The sequence below is a fragment of the Chelonia mydas genome, chromosome 5 (genome assembly GCF_015237465.2).
Source record: "Chelonia mydas isolate rCheMyd1 chromosome 5, rCheMyd1.pri.v2, whole genome shotgun sequence".
NCBI classification, from domain to species: domain Eukaryota; kingdom Metazoa; phylum Chordata; order Testudines; family Cheloniidae; genus Chelonia; species Chelonia mydas.
The window spans coordinates 79,282,906-79,304,903 of record NC_051245.2 but is presented as its reverse complement, the minus strand read 5'-3'; the positions used below and the strand labels follow the sequence as shown (position 1 = coordinate 79,304,903).

The 21,998-nt window shown below is 39.2% G+C and overlaps 1 protein-coding gene, 1 long non-coding RNA gene and 1 pseudogene across 6 annotated transcripts in view; 1 reads left to right on the top strand and 2 right to left on the bottom strand.

The window, feature by feature from the left end:
- LOC122465928 overlaps positions 1–6,150 on the bottom strand; it is an 85,834-nt gene extending 79,684 nt beyond the window's left edge. For 2 of the 4 annotated variants that reach the window (XR_006291072.1, XR_006291075.1), the window contains exon 1: positions 5,749–6,150. This is a non-coding gene — a long non-coding RNA (uncharacterized LOC122465928). The remainder of the gene's footprint in view (positions 1–5,748) is intronic. The other 2 variants (XR_006291073.1, XR_006291074.1) reach the window with 1 other exon arrangement.
- Positions 5,022–5,161, top strand: LOC114018727 (annotated as a pseudogene).
- A 6,651-nt stretch (positions 6,151–12,801) lies between the features above and the next one.
- The window catches only part of SLC12A2 (solute carrier family 12 member 2), a 105,620-nt gene continuing 96,423 nt past the window's right edge, over positions 12,802–21,998 (bottom strand). For both annotated transcript variants that reach the window (XM_037901658.2, XM_043546782.1), the window contains 4 exons: positions 20,225–20,311; positions 17,860–17,995; positions 16,744–16,811; positions 12,802–15,719 (listed from right to left, as the gene is read on the bottom strand). In XM_037901658.2, coding sequence (XP_037757586.1) covers positions 15,584–15,719; positions 16,744–16,811; positions 17,860–17,995; positions 20,225–20,311 — 427 coding nt within the window. In that variant the 3' untranslated portion in view covers positions 12,802–15,583. The remainder of the gene's footprint in view (positions 15,720–16,743; positions 16,812–17,859; positions 17,996–20,224; positions 20,312–21,998) is intronic.

The following is a 21,998-nucleotide window of genomic DNA, read 5'->3' as shown; positions in this document are numbered from 1 at the left end:
CACTGCTGTAACAATATAAACTACAGTTCTGATGTAGAATTAATTTATTCCATCCCACTAATATCCTCTAATATGGAGAAATATTCTCAGATTTACTTACATTGATTTTACAGATCTCTATATAGATTTTACTGAATTTGATGAGTACATTATTTTCTTTTCCCTGGACAGACTTGGGAATTACACAGCTTGAGTCTTACCTTTCCTTTTCTAAACCATTTTGTAAAGGAAAAAGTAAATTCTTTTAAAAATAGTATTGGTTTAAAAAAAAAAAAATCACATTCAAAGGGAGGGAATATATTCCTGGAATTTACATCAGGAGACTGGAAGTCAGGATTGTTGAGTGTTGTTCCAAAATCTACCCCTCCCCCCACAATTATCTTATTTCTCTGTGGCTCATAGTAAAATGAGTATAATCCTACTTACATACCTCCTTCTCAGGGATATTGTGAGCATTAATTTAATCTCTACAGCGTGCTGAAACTCCGAGATGTAAACAGTTATAGAAAATGGTTTATTACTATTAGTAGCTAAAGTAAGGCTCCCCTAATATAAAAAGGGAAATAGATACAAACTCAGCAAACAGCCATAGAAGGGTCCATTGCCTATACCTGTCACAATTCTGTTTGTTAACTACCATATTGCTGAGATTATAGTAATACAAGATGGTTTTGTTAATACTGTTTTATCCTGGGAAAGTTAAATTTGTTTACGATGTGTTTGGAATGATGCCACATAGAACAGATATATTAGCAAAGTAGACAGTAAAACACAAATGAATGCTAGAAAGTTGTGTGTCAGGACAGAATTAGTTTTGTTTAATGACCTAATGATTTCAAGGTCAGCCAACAGCTCAGTATGGAAAGAATCAGATCTCTGTTTTCTGGTTAAACGGAGATGCCCTGGTTCTTGGAGTTGCTGAGCACACACAACTCCGATTAATGAGAATAAATAATTATTTGTATCATGGCACTCACAGGCCCCAGTCAAGAATGGGGCCCTATTTAGCTTGGTGCTGTATGAACATATAGGAAGGAAAAGTCCCTTCCCCAAAGAGCCAGTAATCTAATTTCAGACAAGATACAAGCGAGTGTAAACAGAGATGTTTGGCCTCCAGCTGCCAAAACTTAAGTGTGTTTCTGGTCATCCTTACTATATCTAAGAGCATATTATTGATAGCTGGAAGAAATGAGGAGATTTTAATCAGAGTAAAAACTGTCAGAATGACCACTCAAGTATCCAATAGTAAGCAAAATGAAATTCTATGTAAGGTTACCCAAAAATCCCATGGGAAACCCACACTTCACTCTGTGGGTTAGCCTTGATTTCACATAATACAGTGAATGTCTGTTGTTGGTTTACGCCATAAAATGTCATTTACTTTGAGGTACAGGAATTGTTGGCAGGAACTATATTTTGTTTTACTTTGATTTCTAGGTTACGGTTGCTGAAATTACTGTTTCACTACAACCAATGATGCTTTACTTTGAGTTTGTGTTGTTGCAATTTACATCCATATTTTGGTTTGTTTTTTACCACTACTATTCATCACAGATTAATTACATTAAAAAAAAAAAAGCCTGACATTTTATAAATCACACGGGCTAAGATTGGATCAACTCCATTCTTTCACACACACACCCCTCACATAAAGCGGTATTAAAGGAAGTTATGGTACAAAGGAACAGTTCAGAAAACTTTTTAATTAGCATCACCATGGTTAAAATATCACAGGAGCCTGCATGATCCAGAGGATTAAACATACATGGTTGGGAGAGAAGAATTATTGAATTCTAATACCAGCTGTACCACTGACTTACCATATGGCTCTCTCCAAGTCTTTTACCACTCTGACTCCATTTCCACATCTGTAAAGCAGGCATAATACATTGTACTTTTACAGGTAGTGCAATAGTTAATATTTGTAAAGCACTTAACAACAGAAAGTGGTACACAAGTACTGCATGATTAAAAATTACTCTCATGCTTAAGGGATTGACAGCAAGATAAATATTATTTGCTCAACTGCTGTAGGACTTCTGTTTTGTTTTTTACGTTTTCACCTAACCAGAACATGGAGCACTTCAAGGTGAAATGAGAAAAGCCTATGTACGTCTCCTGCTCTCATAATTTTATTTTCCATTTGCCTCCTTAATTGTTTCTAAAGTAAAAATGCTTCGCAAAAGAACTGAAAGAAGATTAATCCAGGACTGTGGTTGATCGTCTTTTCGTGGACTCCAAGGTCAGAAGGGACCATTCTGATCATCTCATTAGCCCTTCTGTACCACAAGCCATGGAATTTTCCCAAATAATTTCTAGCGCAGATCTTTTAGAAAAACATCCAATCCTGATTTTAAAATGGTCAGTGATGGAGAATCCATCACTGGCCTTGGTAAATTAATTCCAGCAATTAATTACACTCACTGTAAAATAATGTATGCTGTATTTTCAGTCTGAATTTTTTCTAGCTTCAACTTCCAGCCTGTGTGTTATGTTATACCTTTCTCTGCTAGACTCAAGAGCCTATCATCAGATATTTGTTCCCCATGTAGGTACCTATAAAGTAATCCTTTAATCATTCTCATGAACCTTCTTCTCTGAATGCTCTCCAATTTATCAGCATCCTTCGTGAACTGTAGGCACCAGAACTGGTAGTCTATCACACCAATGCAAAACAGAAGAAAAATAACTTCTCTACTCCTAGCCAAGTGTCCCCTGTTTATGCATCCCAGGATCACATTAGCTAGCCCTTTTGGCCATTGTGTAGCACTGGGAGCTCAGGGTTCAGCTGATTATTCACCACAACCCTCAAATCTTTTGTTTCAGGGTTTCTTCTTTCTCGCTCTATAAAGGTATTCTTAGACCAGCTCACCAACATTAATGAGGTTGGAATTAGCCATTCGAGACAGAATTACTGCCTAGCCCTCGCAGCCCTTTGAAGAAAATAGAAGTTTTGACCATGTGAAGTACCCTATCCATCCTTTATGACTGAATGTGGTATCTCCCTAAGAAGAATAAGAGAAGGCAACGGAAAAAAAAAAAGAAAGAAAAGGTATCTAATATATTCCTTTTCTCCAAGAATATGCAGTCACAACTATTAAAGTTTAGAACACTACTGTATGTCTAAAATTTATTCTAAATACTACAGATTATTTATTCCCTCGCATGCAAAAGAGACAGCTTATGTCGACAGGGAAACTATGCATACACACTGCAAGAACTGCAAACAAAGTGAACTAATTTAATATTCTATGTTGCAGTCTCACCCTCACTCCTTAAATAAAATAACTTAACACAACAGTGCCATCTGGTGTTGCAAAGTATAGTTTGAATTTCTGAAAAAAGAAAAAGGAGGACTTTTGGCACCTTAGAGACTAACCAATTTATTTGAGCATAAGCTTTCGTGAGCTACAGCTCACTTCATCGGATGCATACTGTGGAAAACGCTTACGCTCAAATAAATTGGGTAGTCTCTAAGGTGCAACAAGTACTCCTTTTCTTTTTGCGAATACAGACTAACACAGCTGTTACTCTGAAACCTGAATTTCTGAAAGTAGATTCTCCCAAGAAGTGTGGTTCCTACTACCAGGAAAATCAAAGATGTTTACTTTAATAATGCTATCAGAAACTTAGTTATTGATTGCATAGTGCCAATCATGTGTTACAAAGAAGAGGTCCCTGCTCCAAAGAGCTTACAGCCTAATATTTGCCCACTCTCATGTGCACTGGACTCCATTCTTCTCCTTGGGAAAGAGGAGTCTGGTGGCACCTTAAAGCAGGGATGGCCAACCTGAACCTGAGAAGGAGCCAGAATTTACCAATGTACATTGCCAAAGAGCCAGAATAATACATCAGCAGCACCCCCCCCCCTTAAGCTCCCCCTCTCCCAACGCCTCCCGCCCAGCGGTAGCTGCACTGGTCAGCGCCTCCCCCCCCCCCCCCCCGATTACCTGTTTCATGGCATGCAGGAGGCGGGGGGGGGGGGGAGAGAGGAGCGAGGGCATGGCAGGCTCAGGAGAGGGGGTGGGAAGGGGTGGAGTGGGGGGAAGGGCCCATGGCAGAGCCAGGGGTTGAGCAGTGAGCACCCCCCAGCACACTGGAAAGTTGGTGCCTATAGCTGCAGCCCCGGAGTCGGTACCTATACAAGGAGCCGCATATTAACTTATGAAGAGCTCCAGAGCCACAGGTTGACCACATGTGCCTTAAAGACTGAGCTTTTGTGGGTAAAAACCCCACTTCTTTAGATTCATGAGTGAAAATTACAGATCCCAAATAAATCTGTTCTGTAATGTCCAGGCATCTGAAGAAGGTTTCTTTACCCACGAAAGCTTATGCCCAAATACATCCGTTAGTCTTTAAGGTGCCACCAGACTCTGTTGTTTTTGTGGACAACAGACTAACATGGCTACACCTCTGATATATGAGAAAGAGGGAATTCCAGGCCTTGCTCATTAACACCATGTGTTTATCCCCAGTATACTGATGTTACTAAGTTATTTTTTATTATATGAAATTCTTTAGGAATTTTGTAAGTATAACACTCATGCAACAATATATAATGTTTTGCACTTACAGAGCACAGCACCATAAGAAATTATCAAAAGACTATACAAAGGAGGTGAATGTAATTATCTCAGTTTTCCACATGGAAAGTTTTTAATCTTTCTTGGTGAGAAGTCTCTGGCTATACACAGGGTTTGGTTGTTTGGTTTTGTTTGTTTTTGTTTTTTTTTAATTATTCAGAACATTTCCTTCCCTCCCCCAATTTTATAGCAGCCTACATTTTAGCTTTTGAACACCATAGAAAACAGAACAGTATGCAAGAAAAAAGAATAATCCTATGTAGGGGAGTGAACTTGTTATATACTCTCCTGTTAATTACCAACCAACTACTATTTAGTTCATCTGGTGCATTCCAAGGAAACACACTGAAGTAGCTATTCAAAAAATTTTTTTAAAAAAAATCTACAAATTAAAGTAAAGCAGGAAAGGGTGATTTGATTTAGCAGTATCCCCAGGCAAGAATTAGGCAGGGAAGATACCATGATCACGAAGGTGGTTTTCCCAGGGTGAGGCTCATCCATTGCACTGCGGGTGTGCTGACCCCTGCGATTTCCCCAAATGCGGGAAACTCGACTGCATAATTTGTGGTTAGTTATACCAGAGCCAGGGAACCACCCCCACAACACACACACACACTTGCCAAGATCCTCAGGGACAGTCAAATCCTCAGAAGCACTTGAGCTGTACTCAGCGCACATGAAGGGAGTGGGGGAAGGCATAGAGAGCTTTCCGATGAAGTGAGCTGTAGCTCACGAAAGCTCATGCTCAAATAAATTAGTAATCTCTAAGGTGCCACAAGTACTCCTTTTCTTTTTGCGAATACAGACTAACACGGCTGTTACTCTGAAACCTTCCATAACACTGCGCCTGAGGGCAGCTAGAGGCTAGGCCTTGGTGCAAGTTGAAGCAACCTCCATGCTGCTTTAATTTGTGCTGGCTAGAACTGCTCAGCACAACAGCATCTCCCACCACTCTTCCTCCCCAGGGCCTCACCCACTACGCCAGCGTGGGGTAGGAGCAGGTGGCACTGAGCTGCCTAGGCCCGCTCGAACCTGTTAGAAAGGGGAGTCGCCAGCTGGCCCTCTTTAAATCAGCTTCCCATGCCCTTTGCAGCAGAGCCGGCCCAGGGCGTTTTACTAACAACTTGCCACGTGCTCCGTTAGCACATTCACGCTGTTTACTCACCATGGCGGCTGCTTCTACTCCCTTCTTTCCCTTCGCAGCCTGCCCGCTGCGAGCCACGTGCGGCTCCCGCCTGCCTTCTCCCGGGCTCTCCGTTGTTGGCTCTGCCGCTTTCTCCGCAGCTCTCGTTTCCTTTCATCCCCACTACCATGCACTGTGTTCTCATACCTCTGCCACTGTCCTCCCTGTTACCCCCGGGCACTTGTCCTCTCCCCCACTTACACCCACCGTCCCTCCACAGCCCGCACACGCCCAAACACTTCCCCCCGCAGCCCAGAGCACCGCCCTCTGCTCCTGCTCCTCGTTGGAGGAAGGGGAAGAGGAGGTACGGGGCTGGCCGGGTTTGCTCTGCCTCCTACTTCTCCGGCCTTCCCTCCCCACGTGGTAGAAGCGGGAGGCGATGCTTTCCGCGCTGCGAAGGAAGCCGCTGTGAAGCGAGACAGCACCAAGCCCGCCCCTGAGAAATCTCAATGGCGGAGACTGAAGAGTTTAAGGGGCTGCTGGGATTCCTCACCGGACCCAGCAGGGGCAAGAGAGGAACCACCGCCCTCCTCTGAGCGGCCAGGCTGGAGAAGGGGTGCGGCTGTGGGACCCAGCCCCATCCTCCAGCCCGTTAGCAAGATTTTCAGCAGCTTTTAAACGGAGGGCGGAGGCTGTAGGGCAGGGGGTTCTCAAACTGGGAGGGGGGGGGTCAGGATCCCTCGGGGGTCGTGAGGTTATTACATGGGGGATCGCGAGCTGTCAACCTCCACCCCAAACCCTGCTTCACCTCCACCATTTATAATAGTGTTAAATATATATTTAAAAGTTTATAATTTATAAGGGGGGGTGTCACACTCAGAGGCTTGCCGTGGGAAGGGGGCACCAGTACAAAGGTTTGAGAGCCACTGCTGTAGGGACTGCCTAGTCCTCAGCCACTGGCAGGTACTTTGCCTTGCGGGCTTTTGATGACTCAAGCAGGGGTTGCTGAGTGCTCCTGCTCAGCCATGCAACAGGGGGGCAAGGAAGTGCCCACTCCCCTACTCTGTACAGCTCCCCCTTGTGACACTTTATGGAGGTTATATAATGCCACGACCGTGCTTGTATAGAACACTAAACTTTAGTTTATGGTCAACTCACTGCCCCAAGTAGGGAGAGGTTTGAACTACACTAAGCAACTGTGAGGGGGAAGCTGTAGACAGGGCTGGGCTTATTGGGTGGGTGGGAGTTTACTACGCCGGGCACTATGGTCAGGGAAGCAGTTCACAGCGTCAGCACCTCTGAGTTCCCAGCCATCAGCCTCTGCTCCTTGGCCACCCAGCTCTGAAGGCATGCCACCCTTAGTGCCTGTCAAAGTTCCTTCCCCACTCTGAAGTCTAGGGTACAGATGTGGGGACCTACATGAAAAACCCCCTAAACTTATTTTTTGCAGCTTAGGTTAAAACTTCCCCAAGGTAGAAACTATTTTACCTTTTGCCCTTGGACTTTATTGCTGCCACCACCAAGCATCTAACAAATATATAACTAGGAAAGAGCCCGCTTGGAAACGTCTTCCCTCCCCCTCCCAAATCCTACACCCCCTTTCCTGGGAAAGGCTTGATAAAAATCTTCACCAATTTGCATAGGTGAACACAGACCCAAACCCTTAGATCTTAAGAACAATGGAAAAGTAATCAGGTTCTTAAAAAAAGAATTGTAATTGAAGAAAAAGTAAAAGAATCACCTCTGTAAAATAAGGATAGTAAATACCTTACAGGGTAATCAGATTCAAAACTGATAGAGAATCATTCTAGGCAAAACCTTAATATACATTCCATTCAGCCATTTAAACAAAACAGAATCTAACGCATCTCTAACTAGATTGCTTATTAGCCCTTTACAGGAGTTCTAACCTGCATTCCTGCTCTGGTCCCGGCAAAAACATCACACAGACAGAGAGAACCCTTTGTTCCCCCCCCTCCAGCTTTGAAAGTATCTTGTCTCCTCATTGGTCCTTTTGGTCAGGTGCCAGCGAGGTCGTCTTAGCTTCTTAACCCTTTACAGGTGAAAGGGTTTTCCCTCTGGTCAGGAGCTATTTAAAAGGTGTTTACCCTTCCCTTTATATTTATGACAGTGCCATACTGCTGCTGTCACTGGCCAGGTCTTCAGAGCTAGTTGTCATCCAACAGTCCTGGCTGCAGTGATTTCCCCAGGAATTGAAATTTGGGGTCAGGGCCGATGAGGGGTGAGACCGTGAGAGTGAAGGTGGGCTGTATAGCACCATAGTAAAAACAAAAAAATGTTTGACCATTTTATTAGATTTAACTCATGTTTTAAAATCATCACACAAAATTAAAGTTAGCTACTTAAGCCTTCTGTGAAGCACTACATCTACATCCTTCTTGGTTTCTTGTTATAATTTTGCACAACTCTATTAATGAACTTCTTGAATTTAATGTGTTCATCTTTGGTGGCTTCTTGTGTGTCCGGTACTTCCATTCCTTCAACTGATATGCTCATTAGTTCATTCACATGATCAGGCAGAAGATGACTTCTTTCAGAACACAAAATTCTATTCAATGATGAAAAAGAACACTGAACTGTAGCTGTTATGACTGGGAGTAGCAAGAGATGAATTCCTACTTCTTTCATCCCAGGAAACAGCATAAAGATTGGGTCGAGCAACTAGTGATGATAAAAGAAGTTGAAGTCAAATCTTCATTAATTCGTGGTATGATATTCCACTCTGTGTTCAAATTCTCTAATCTGTCCTGAGCACATGGCAGCCCCATTGCTGGTAGTGCCTCACTCTACTCAACTGTCGTGTTTTATAGGACAGGGATCTGTAAAAGCTATGTAAAGGTTGAGTAGAATCTAGAAGTCACTGCTGTAGATTTTTAAGAATAAAGTCTGTGTACTTTTTCAGTTGTCTGAACAAACATTTCTTGTCCTCTTCACTTAAGGATTCAATATAAATGCCTTCATTAGCCAACTTCTGGATGAAGTCTTTGCTTCTTCCAGTACGTTTTTAATGGATAGCTCTCTGACTGAGCCAAATGTAGCTTCTATTGCTGGACAAAGATCTACTACTGTTGTAGCAAATGCCTGGATGGTTCAACAGTAGACTTACAAGAGAGAGAATGGCAATAGTCTTCTCTGAACGTAGTAGCAAAAGTAATCCACCAGCCTCACTAATTAGATCCATCCCATCTTGGTAGATACTTTCCAAAGCCAGTAACAATGGCTGGAGTAATTTTAAGACAACAGCCAATGATCGCTCATGAGAAAGCCAGAGGGTTTTCCCAGGTTGGACTAATTTGAACTTCAGTCCCAGTGTATTTTCCAAGATATTCAGTGTTTTTGGACTCTTGCTGAAAAAAAAAAAAAAAAAAAAAGAATATAATGAAGACATTAAATTTATAGCTTTTTAAATGTCTTTTGAAGCGTCTGTAGCTCATACTAGCGCTAGTTGGAGTAGATGGCATCTGCAATGTGTATAGGAGACATTAGGGTTACACTTTTCTCTGAGCGATGCTTGTGCTTCACAATGTCTTCCAGAGCAGTTTGCAGCTCCATCAAATGCACAAGGAACCATCTGTTTGGGGTCCAGTCGACAAGCATTTAACTCTTCTAAGATGTGGGCTGTCTTTTATAAAACTTGAACATCTAGAAATGCATCTACTGGCCTACCACTATCAAGATAACGTACACAATAATACTTTGTGTCCATTTGCATCAGTGCATTCATCAGCTGCAAATTTTTTGCATGTGGTGAGAAAGTTCTTCACTTTTTCAACTGTTGAGTCTCACCGTTTCACCACATGCCTCTAGCAAGTCAGTTGACTTTCTTGCAGAAAGTTAGTGAGCATTTGCTGGTCTTGTTCGAAACCAGTGTTCAACTTCAGGATGAACAAGTGACAATGCACTTAACATTAGCCTCCAGTTTGTAATGTGTGGTATCTCTTGCTTAAATAGCATGTATGATGCCACAGCCATGTTTGTTCACATGAACTGTGTTGTGTCTCCAGCATTCTTAACAGCCTCATTAACACTCACCGGTGTTGTCCTTGGTCAGTGGAGACTCAGAGTTCAGAGATGCTTTCACATGAGTTCACCTCCCAGGTGGGGGGCAAGAAGGCATCTTGCTTGTTCCTTCAGCTGCCCACAGTTCGCTCTGGCCACTGTTATTCGTTGTGCTACCATTCATTCCATTGCTCTGTTGCCATTGACCCTGTGCTGTAACCTTCTGCTGCCACCTGTGACCTCTGTGAGTTGGTATCTTGAGGTTCCACCCAGAAATCTCAGTGATTTCAGCTGAGCTCTCAGTGGGAGAACTGGGCCATCTCTTCCACAGAAACACTGTTCCACAGCAGGTCTAAGCACTTAGACCTGATCATCAGTGATTTCAGCTGTAGTGGTCACTTAACAAAACAAAAGACTATCTATGGAGCCTAATCAGCTCTGTCTTAAAACACCGGAGAGGCACAGGTCAAATAGTACTTGTGACTCATGCAGACCATCAAGCAAAACACCTGTCCCCACCCTCTCTCGATGCCCTCAATCAGCACAGTAAATACAGTTCTACTGCCCGCATTTGATTCCCTCCCCGCATTCAAGTGATTTGTAAACCAACCCCAACCAAAAACTATCACTTGGGCAACACAGCTGTTTGCTGGATACTTAGGTAGACTAGGTGTGAATGTAAATACAATCTGGTCCTGAAGCCTTTTCCCCCAGCCCATCACTAGCTGTCAGGGAGGGCTCATTTAGACCTTGCTTACAAATCATAATTCGAAATTAGTAGGTTGGCCAACAGCACCAAAATGAATGCACTGACATAGGTCATAAAAAACCCCCCAAAAAACAGCTGTATAAGGAAGCTAGTCTAGGATAATACTTTTCAAATCTATTACACTTTTTTAGATTCATGTATTTTATCATACACTGTATATGCTTTTAAAGTGTGTATTAATGTTTCAATTTCAATTCAGATTTCCAAACAATCACTGAATTGACAACACTACATGTAACTAGTTCACAAAACGGGGGGTCGGGGGAGGGTTGGGGAAATTCAGGGCAGGCGTGTAGTGAAATCCCTGCCTGGCTGTTTGCTCAGCAAGTGCTGAAGCAGCCCCTGGTACCTAAAAGGAGCAACTATAAGCAATCCACCTGTGGTTTGCCTTGACTAGGAAAAGCTGTCCATGTTTAGGTTTGCCTTGGTTCACAGCTATACCTGATCTGAACTTGACCTTTTTCCTAGTGTAAATGCAGAGCTTCAGTTTAATTTTAACTGGTCCTGTGCTACCCTGGATAGTCACTTAGGACTGCATTGATAAATACATACATTACACTGCTCTTGGGAGCAGCAGCAGACAGCTGTTATTGGTGAGACAGGAGACACCTGTGCTATGCTATCACTTCTAAACCACATTTTGCTACAAGCAGTAGAGCTCTGCTGCCCAGCCATGGATGAAGGTAGGGCCAGAGCACATTGTCACTACTGGGGTCCCCAGAGCTTACCCAAAGGAAATCAGTGAAGATCATGCTGCTGCCATACTTCCTCAATCTTAACGAACATTTTTTAAAAAGCAGTTAGATAATCTAACCAAACCATTTAAAAACCTCTAATGTAAGCCAGTTATCAGAAGCATTGGGGCAGAGTTTATTTATAGAGCTAATAAAATAAACTGAAAGATGACACATATGAAAAGCAAATTTTATTTAATTTTTTAAACCACCACAACCTGGTCCCCACAGAAGGCAAAGGTCACAGCAATACTCTTCCTTTTCCCCAGATAAACTTTTTTCCCCCCTGCATAGGACAACTCCTTAAAGCAGTTCTCTGCCCTATGAATCCAACAGCTTTGGTACCTACCATTTTTCTGCGGAGGAGCAAAGAAATTTGCAGACAGCTTGAATTCTGTGCCCCAACAGAAGAGTAATTGTAAAGGGCAAAACAAATACTGCTTTGCAGTTCACCTTTAACTCAGTTCTCATACCTCAGACAGCAACTTTGTGTAGGCAAGGATTGCATAGATCTTGAAAATGGATCAACAAAGTATTTTATTTCCAACAGTCAGGAACTATTTCAACAAAGTAAAGGCACAGGATAGGTGTATTCTGGATTCACCAGGGATTCGTTTTGCAGTAAGAATTTTTGTTCTCATCCAATCATTCATACTAGGAATCTGAAAAATTCCAAAATTAATTAAGAAGGCTAAGTCCTCCAGCTCTCTTGGGGGAGTCGTGGCTTTGAGAGCCTAATTATTTGCCTGGCTTCTTTAAAATAAGATGAGGAAAATAAAAGTTCTGATTCTTATTTGAGCTTTCTTAGTTTTCCAATTAGAAGCTTAGAAACTTGGGAACTTAACATGACAATTTAAATGATAGATAAAATTAAAACTCATGAGCAGGTAAATAAATTAATGGTCTCTTCTCTCTATATTTTCACTAGAAAGCAATGAAAATGTAGCCTTAAAACACAATAGAGAGAGAGCGGTAAAATGGAAATATTGGGGGTTACTCCAAAGAAGTCTGTCAGTTTGTCAGAAAAAAAATATTTAGGAGTTGCATCTAATACATTCAGAGGCAAAGAAACAAAAAGCATACCTATTGTGAGTACAGTTTCAAGTATCTAATATCACATTTAACAAATAGATTATCAACATTCTATATACTGGGGTAGATCTGCATTCTTTCTAGTGGACTTTGAGGAATGTACAGTGTTTTGGGGGGGGGGGACGGGGGACAGGGAAAGGAGTTATTTTGTGTAAACATATCTTCCCTTCAAAGGTTTGGCATTCAGCTCAGGAAGGTTAGATGCTATTTCTTTCTAAGCCAATTGACATCATTAACTTGGTAGAGAGTAGGTCTGCCATTTGACACCACCACCAGTTGTGCCCCCAAACCATTCACTGGCGGCGTGGTAAATTAGAAATATTATATTTAGTATAATAGCGGTCATCTGACATCATTACACAATTGCAGTACACAAATTCACATATCAGGAATCACAGAGCATGCTTGTCATGCATCAGGAAAGGACTGAAAATACTGCAAACATTTTTCAATAAAAATAGACTATGTTGGACAATTTTATTGAATTCACTTCCTTTTATTGCAGTGTCCCCTTTGTACAAAGTAGTAACTGCAATATTCAATGTTAAAACATTAGAAAAGCATGTGTGACAGTTACAGTACAGTATTATCAAAATATTACATTTTCAAACCCAGTGGATAACTTAATACCCAACCAAGCTCAAATCTTTAAATTAATTCCATAGTTCATTTTTAAATATGTAATGTCAGGAAAGCATATAAAAAGAATGTATGTAAAAGAAAAGAAACCTAAATACAGTCAAACAAATGAACAAAAAAATAAATAATTGATTTCTTCAGCTATGGTTGCTCCTTCTAAACCCATAAAAAGAAATTTCATCAACAGAAATAATGCAATTGCCATGCATTAATGAGAAATTATATATTTCAAGTCATTAACAATGATTGGAACTTAAAAAAAATTTGGCTTCAAAATCAAAGTTTATATAGACTAAACAGAAATTGGAATGACTGTCACTAGCTGATATCTGTTGCTCACAATTACTAGTAACTGTTGAAGTTTATTAGAGTGTTACAATAAATCTTGAAACTGTTGATCTGGTGTCTAGTGTTAGTGAAGTTTTGAGAGTGCATATGTGAAAAGCATCCTACATTATTTTACAGACTACAATTCCCTCCCCATCCCAAATGCATATTTAGATATATTTTATATAATTTTATACACATATATGCATGTATGCACACACTTCATTTGGTTCCTGCATTACAGATAACAAGCAATGGTTTCCTGAATGGACAAAACTTTAAATAAGTGTACCTGTGCACATTTTCAAGATAGCAGCACTAAGTTCATGCCTTATTGTCCATCTATTTAAAAACAAAACAAAACAAAAAAAAACGAAAACATGGCAACGATTCCATGTTCACTGAATAAGGAGACATCCCTACCACCTCAACAAGCACTGCAAAACCTGTAACAGACACAATGAGGCTGTTACATTTTTTTTCTGTAATTAAACAGCACTATTAGAATTTGTTTGATTATAAATTGTGTCTTAACCAGGCCCATGTTAGCATTAATTTACTTTGTACTTGGCAGCAAAACATGCTGCTTTTAAAAAATTGAAACAATTTAACCAATTCAGATCCAGACTGGTAGAAACCAACTGCAAAAATGGTGATTTTGTGACTTACCAATGACCTGACTACAGCATGCACTGTGGATAAAGCGTAGAACACATCTCCAGTTGTCACTACTTCAAGCTGTATCTTACTTCACAATGAGTAATAGCTTTGTCCTTCAAAAGGAACTATTAGTGAGTATTTAATATAATGCTGTTAAGCATAAAAATAAACCTTTTCTAAGGATCATCTTCAATGAAAATCATTGAAACACTAGCAATGTGACCCAGTAACATGCCCAGTACTAATATCTAGAGGTTGCGAAATGTTTTTAGGCAATCCTTTCCTGAAAAATATATAGGAATTTAAAAAATAGTTCATATTACTCACCTTTGTATAAAGGCTCAAGTGAAGATTTTTATTTATGTGTTAGACTAAATTAGAAAGTAGTCAAAACATACACTGGAAGGACACACAAATTGGCAGTTTTTATTAGACATGAAAAATGTGTAAAGTATCATGTATGATGGTCTAAATTTCTAGATTAAGCCTGAGTATTTATTTAGTAAGACTAAATGTGAGATCTGACAATTGAATGAACTGACCTAAAAACAGCTCCCCTAATAACCAGTGGTCCATTTAACCATTTGATGAAAGATTCCGAATTTTAGTTTTTACATTTGATATTGGATGGTGTAGCGAGATTCCACATAGTGTTTACAGTATTCTGTTAGATGGCATCACATTGCTCATATTTGCTCCTTCAAGCCTTAGGTTAAACACTTTCTTCAAATAAACTAAATGACACCAAGATCTGAAGGCCAGGAATTAAGACAGGTCCTCTTCTTTAAAAAACCTAAAATAATCCAAAAAGCTATCTTCAGCCTACAACAGAAATACAGTTACATATTAGAGCTAAAGACTGACACACTAACCTTCACCAAGGTAGCCAAAGTTACATGCATCTCAAATTCTGAATGGAAAGAAGGGCACAATGTCAAATCTGAGAAAAAAGGTCCTCCCATCATTTGTCTAGCATAATTAGTTTTAAGGGTACAAGTTCAGTAGTACAAAGTCTTGGACAATAACATTATGATTTTTTTATTCCAACTGACCTGCCCTACCTTTGTTTCAAATCTAACAGCTATCATTAAAACATTCTGAATAGAAAACACAGTACTAAAAATAATAGCTTGATGGAAGACTGAAAAGCAGTATTCATTTTATTGCAAGATGGAAGAGACTAGAAACTAAAGGACGTTTGAGCTAAAGTCTTAGTTGAAGGCAGATGTTGACATTCTATCTAAATGTACAAAATAGGGTGTACAGATGCAGTTTGGTTAATTTCAGAAGGCACCTCAAGGCTAAAAGGCTTTTATAAATCTATAATCCTTTCATTGATCAAAAATAAAAACACTTTTATTGCTGCTATTCAAGTAGCAAAGAAAAAGCTTGTTTTGTTGTTCTTCAGTCTAACAAGGAATCCTCCCCCATTAAGCAAGATTAAGTTATAGAAGAATTTGAATAAAACTGAAGATTTCACAACTTTAGAAATATAGTGACTTTCCTTGTGTGCTTTCAAGTCAGTGGAACAGTGAAAGAAGAGTCACTTTTTGCCTTTGTGATGTTAATAATCTTAGTCACTCTCTTCCAGGCACTGAAGTACCATTTCATCACAGTTGCACGTTGCGCAGTATGTTTAGGAATAGAAGGTAAGAACACTCTGATGATTCCCACGAACAAGAAGGATTGGTGGCAGGTCTTTTGATAGAACTTCTAACCAGGCCATGTATAGTGCACTAGATACTGCACCTTTTCGTGCAACTGGCAAACTCCTACAATTTGAAGAACAAAGAAAAAAGCAAATGGAAATGAAGAATGGTTTAAAAAGCAAGTCAGACTACTAGTAGTACTGCATAAATACAAAAAATACAATTTGAAATAATAAGGTAGAAATTACTAAATGTTTAATTCTAACCCATTTCATAACCTTTTCGTTTTTTTAGGCTACATGTAGTCAGTTCACAATCCTGAGTGCAAAGAAATTAATTAGTTCTGAGCCAAAACTGTCTTTAAAAAAAAAACATACTCTGCTACATGGACTCAATTGTAACTTTTTTTTTTTTTTTTTGGCATCTCAAGTTTCACCTTAAGTCTACCCACTCTTGAAATTTTCCAAGGGTGGGGCTGGGGAGGTAATGGAATCAGCATTTCACTCTTGTGGCTTCATTCAGAATGGCTCTCCTCGCTTGGAGAAACACAGTCACTCTCCAAATCTTGGCCAAGATAATGCTTTTGTTTCAGACTGCAACAGTCTATAGTCACATTACTCTGCCACCAGCCCCTCTAGAGTATTGGTGGAATCCTTCAATTCTTGCCTCACTGGAAACAGTTAAATCTTTATTTGTATTGCTCAAGTTTCATCTTTTTACTGCTTCAGAAAGCACTGAAACCTTACATGACTTTGTACAGAGAGCAGGATGTGTGAAATTAAAAAGAATTTCTACACTGAAGAATTTGTAATCCAATTGCACTGTAAGTGGGGATGACAGTATAAAGAATATGCAGAGACAGGTATGATATAGGCAAATGGGATATATGGTTACTGTAGATAGAAGATCTTTGTTTTTAAAGAGCAATTTGAAGGCAATGGAGAGCAATTAATACATAAGCAGCAGAATGCCTGTAAGTGTCACAAGCCAAATTACAAAGCATTCTCTCTCTAATTCTACCTTGTACTCTAAAAGACTGTACCTAGGATAATACACAAAATAAGTTGTATTACCTGTGTAACCGATATAGTAATAGAGTTACTGTATCACTGTGAAAATAGTATAAAAACAGTCAATCTTTACTTACATTACAATTACATTAGCTGTGCTTGAATGTTCTTTCAGCAACTCATTTAACCTAATCTGGCGGTAGCTCTGTAATTAAAATGGAAAAAAAAAAAAAAAAAATCAACCCAAACTTGTTAGGGAGATCTATTCATTATTTCAACAATCCAGAATCAAGTACAATTCTTATTTATGCAAGCAATGTGCAAAAGGAGGTCAAAATGGATTGCTGTGTTGTTTAAAATAGTGTATCATTCCCTCCAACTTTTAATAAATCACTCGGGTTTGTAAAGTAAACATATGTCCCTTCCGTCCAAACATCTACCCCCTCAGTTGCCTAGAACAAGAGAGGTTGCTGGATTCCTTCCAAGGTTCTGTTCTTGAACACTCATGTCAGTTTCTAGCTAGCAACTTATAAAAGTGAAGCCCTCGCCCGGAGACATTTCTGGCTGCTGGAAGGGAGAAGAAGATTCCTTCCTATTTCCCTATTCCCCACAGACATCTACATCCTAGAACCACCTGTTGTGAGGTTCCACTACTCTACCCTCCCTCAGCATTCTAGATATTGCTGTGCTGGCCTGTGCCTGCTATCCAAGACTCCTGTACTAATCCACCCCTTTCTCAAGTCACCATTTTGGGTCCTCATCTTCCTCTTCTCCTCCCAGCTCCAGCACCTGCTTCTCCAAAAGTCAAGTTTACCTAATTCTTGTATTTGCTCTGCTTCCACAGAGTTCTGAACAGCAGAAGTAGACCATAACAGCTGTTAGTCTCCCTGTGTTTATATTTGCAGAAGCAATCAAGCTGGCTACAGACTCAGGAAAGAACACTGCATTGGTCCATACCCACACAGGTTATCTTTTTAATTATTGGGACTAGAAATCCCTTTTAAATTAAAATTTCTGCAGTTACTGATGACTTAGGCCCCACGGGGAACATTTCCTACTGTCCAATGATGAATGAGCAAGTGGAGTTTTCAAGCCTTTTCCCACCCGACTTCTCTCACACCACACCCACTTTGTAATGGAGCAAAGAAGCTTAAAAAAAAAAAATCAGCTCATTAAAATGGGGTATATGGGACACAGTAGGATCACCACTCTATCAACAGCCAACACAATAATTAAAAGTTATAAAGGGGTACCTTAGTTTTGTAAAGCTCAAGTTCATTATCTGTTATTCTCCAAGGCTCATCTTCTTTCATTTTATCTGCAATGTCTTGTTCTTTATCATCTTCATGAAGTCTAAATGGCTCAACCATTTCTTCAAAAGCTGCAATACTAGAAGGATTTTTAACCAATATTCACATTAAAAATAGATACTGTTACTCTTTTCTTTGTAAGTGTCAACTGTGATTTTCCATGCAACAGAAAAATATTCCTAAATATAAGTCAACTCTTGTATGGTTTGTGGTTAACTAGTAGAAGTAATGTCAACTGAAATTCTCATTCCTGTGTTTTGATACTAGAAACCTGCTAGTTTGTGAAAGACAAATAAATAAATAACACCTATGAATATTAATATTTTAAGCAGCTGTTAACTATCAAACTTCATACTGTGGGAACTGTCTTTTAGATTTCAAAATTTACATAAAAATTGATTTCTAACAACAATCTAGACTGAAGATCATTACCAGAGAAGGAAGTGCCACACTGGCTTCAACTCCATATAGAAATGTAAGAAAAACGTTTTAAAAGAAAATTACAAGCTTCAAGAGGGAGAGTATTATCCTTCTAGAAATTTGATGATATAAGGAAATGAAGCAGGGTAAAAAACAAACAGCTATCAATTTAACTCAAGTAGATATGAGAGAAAATGGAATTCAATTACATTTTGATGACAAAAGTTTTGGTTAAATACATTTTACACTTTTATTATTCTACGTAGATCACACAACACATGATCTCAGAGTGAAGAAATCAAACTAACTCCATGGGTCACCAGTATTAAATGAGACCAAAACAAAACAAAAAAAACCACACTTCTGTTATCATGCAGTCACTTTAAACTCTATTTCTGTGCTAAAAAACTATCTGTAGATACTTCACAATTTAGTAAAATTCACTGCAGCATGCATCATAAATACTGGAACTCAGCACACTCTGGACACACTCACTCTTGCCCCAGGCATGCTTCTTACCTAATGGGGATATGAAAAGGTGATAGACAGACGTACACCATCCAGAAATTTCTGTGGGAATTCCCAGCAGCTCACTTAGAGTAACTTTAAATCCACTTTGTGTTACTGGACAGGCACAAATGGGATTTCATAGGGCAGAAGACCTGGCCCAGTACATTTATCATGGATGGGTCATACTGCAGAGATGCCTGAACTCTACCACATCAGGGGCCATTTAGGGAATTTGCTCAAGACATGCACAAGGCTCATATCTGCTGTGCATATTAAATTTATGAGATCAAAAATGTCTCTAACTGTACAGCTAAAGATAGAAAGCTAAACAGCCTGATTTTCAAAATGGTTAAGCAGTTCCTCCATGGCTGAATTTTAAGACTCTGTACTTTAGGCACCTTTGGAGTTAAATTCTGCAACACTTTGTGCCAGTTTCTGCTGTGAGTCCCTGAAGATTACATACATGTGTCTCAAAATGCTTTACCTGCCCCCAACAGCTGTCATATCAATTAGGATATTTAAAAGACAAACACTAGTGACAATCTAGGAAGCTATATAGTTTGCTCATCTACAATATATAGTTTCAGTATAAATATTTTGTCAAAAAGTTTCTGATGATTAATACTTATCCATCAAAATAATGAATATGTACAACTCATTTTAGGAATTCTAGACAAATATTTCCAGCACCTGCCAGGCTATGTTGAAAAGCAACTGGCTCAGATTACTCTGCTACAAGAATTTTCAAAAGACATTTGGACACATATTTTATAACTTTTATACACTGGACAAGATTTAAGGTGGAAGATGAAGCTCAATCTTCTGATCTCTTAGGTCTTATAGGACATTCCATCATAAAATGGCACTAGTAGTATTAGGAATCAACTGCAGGCAGCCAAATTGTTCAAGCTTGAGAAACAAAAATATTTAATGATTCTTTTGGATAAGAAAATTTCAGCAGGACTTGGATTTTCTCATGCATTCACTGAGCTGATTAATACTGACACACAACTGATTTAAAGATCAGGCTATACACATCATTATTTTGGGTTTGGAGATGTATATGACTATGGATAAGATAAGCATACACTAGTTTTATCTCAGTTTCTACCATATTTCAATTAGGGTAGAATTACTGTAGTTAACTCGTTTTGTTGGAATTAGAATCTAGCACTTTTGTGGTATCTTGCTAATTAGGAGATTCTAAACCAATACTGAATTCGTGGCACTGGGAGCTCCCCACCTGCACTGTTCTCTGGAAGCTTATGTCTTTGTAACCATGTAGTTTAGTTATTATATACTGCTTTTCGTGTTACAACAGAAAAATGAAGAATGCAACTAGTAAATGAGGTGTCTTTCTGGAACATTTTCAACTCACTTTTCCTTCTTTGGCTTTGTATTAATGTCTCCAAGTACCATGATGTCTGAGAAGTCTATCCGAAATTTGCTGAGCAGAGTAGCCATCCTAAATTTCAAAAAATATAGATATATATTATATAATATATTTTGTCAGTTAACATTTTTATAGAGCCGTTTTTACAGAACAAAGACATGGACATTCACTCCAAAAGCGATCTAATTTGGAACTACACAGGTAAGCATAAAAACAGAGAATGAGGCAGGGCAAGGGTTTCAACAAAAATCATACAAATGCTCTGTTTAGACATTGGCATGTCTGGATGGCTCATTTAAAAGTATTCTTAATACAAAGTATTTAAAGTTTTTAAGGAACTGAACACTTCACTGAAAACTGCCCATAAAAAACTGAGACACCTGAACACAAGCTTAATGTTTAGTTTGTGATCTGTTTATCACCAGACGTTGGGATTTCCTGCAACAAAAATTACATGCAGTCTCCAGATGTTTAAGAGTAATTCAAACAAAAATACTGCTTCATCAGAGGTTGCAGGAGGAGATTTAGCTCAGCTTTATGTACTTAAGCCTACACAAAACTTTTGGACAACAGAATCATTCTCGTTATGCCAAAAGGTTCATATACCATAACTTATTTGTAAGCCAGACAGCTGTTTTACAGAACAGAACCAAACAGATTTTCCAAACTTTTAATTCCCATCACTAGAAATGCAGCATTAATTTTCTTTAAGTGTTAGGGTTTTCAGAAAAATAACTAGGGGAACTTTTTAAAAAATAAAAATAAATTGCTGTAAACAAACACACACACTATAGTAATGCTCTCTAAGAACTAGTTGCCTTTATATAATCATACCAGGATGTACTTGAGCATCCCGAACTGTCTGGATCATAGTACGCATTGGGGCCATACAAAAACCTTTGCATGGCACCAAATATTTGGAGCAGAGGTTATAAAAAGACTGTGTAGTCTCAACCTCTTCAGTCCTTCTGCTAAACCCAAGAGTCCTATGAGAGTAGAACTCTAAGTAAAAGAAGAAGATGGGAGAGAATTGTGATTATGTAGAGGTTCTTGAGGAGCTGTAGTTACTATAATAATTTTCTTCTTCTTCCAAGTGGTCTCTTTCTTGTTAAATTTTAAGCAGGGACTGGTGAACTGCCCTCCAAAAGTAAACATCAGATCTAAATACCACATCAAGAGGTTACTGGTGTGTTAAAGTGTGTACAGAATTTCAGGTAGCAGCCTTACAGATATCTGTGATGGAAACATTGAGATATGCCATCAGTGCCACCGTAATTCTGACAAGAGCGATCTTTAAGGCCCTAACGTACCTTTCAGTTTCTTGAATGCCTTCTCATTCTGTTCAAGGATATTTACAGTACGGGTGCAAAATTTACCACTTTTTTTTTTTATAAGCATGTCCAATCTTAAACTAAATAGTCAAACTCTTCTGTAATCACCCTCGACTGTCCTGTATTACTTTTTAGGGAAAGAATGAGAAAAACTTGTAAATATCCCACAGTTCAGTAGACCTGTCTTAATTTAAGGCCCAATTCTGTGACCTTTTCTTACTAAGGTGAGATAGGGCTACCAATTTGAGTCCCTGTTTCTTTACCATATTAGATGAGATATCTGGCACCTATCCATTTTGTATCTAGGTGTTGCCCTAACCTAACAGACTATTCTAACCTTGCAGAAGTGGGGTAGTTAACATACCATCATAATGGTTCTTAGACTTATCTTGTGAATGCAAGTCAACATTTATGATCTGTTGTGGTTG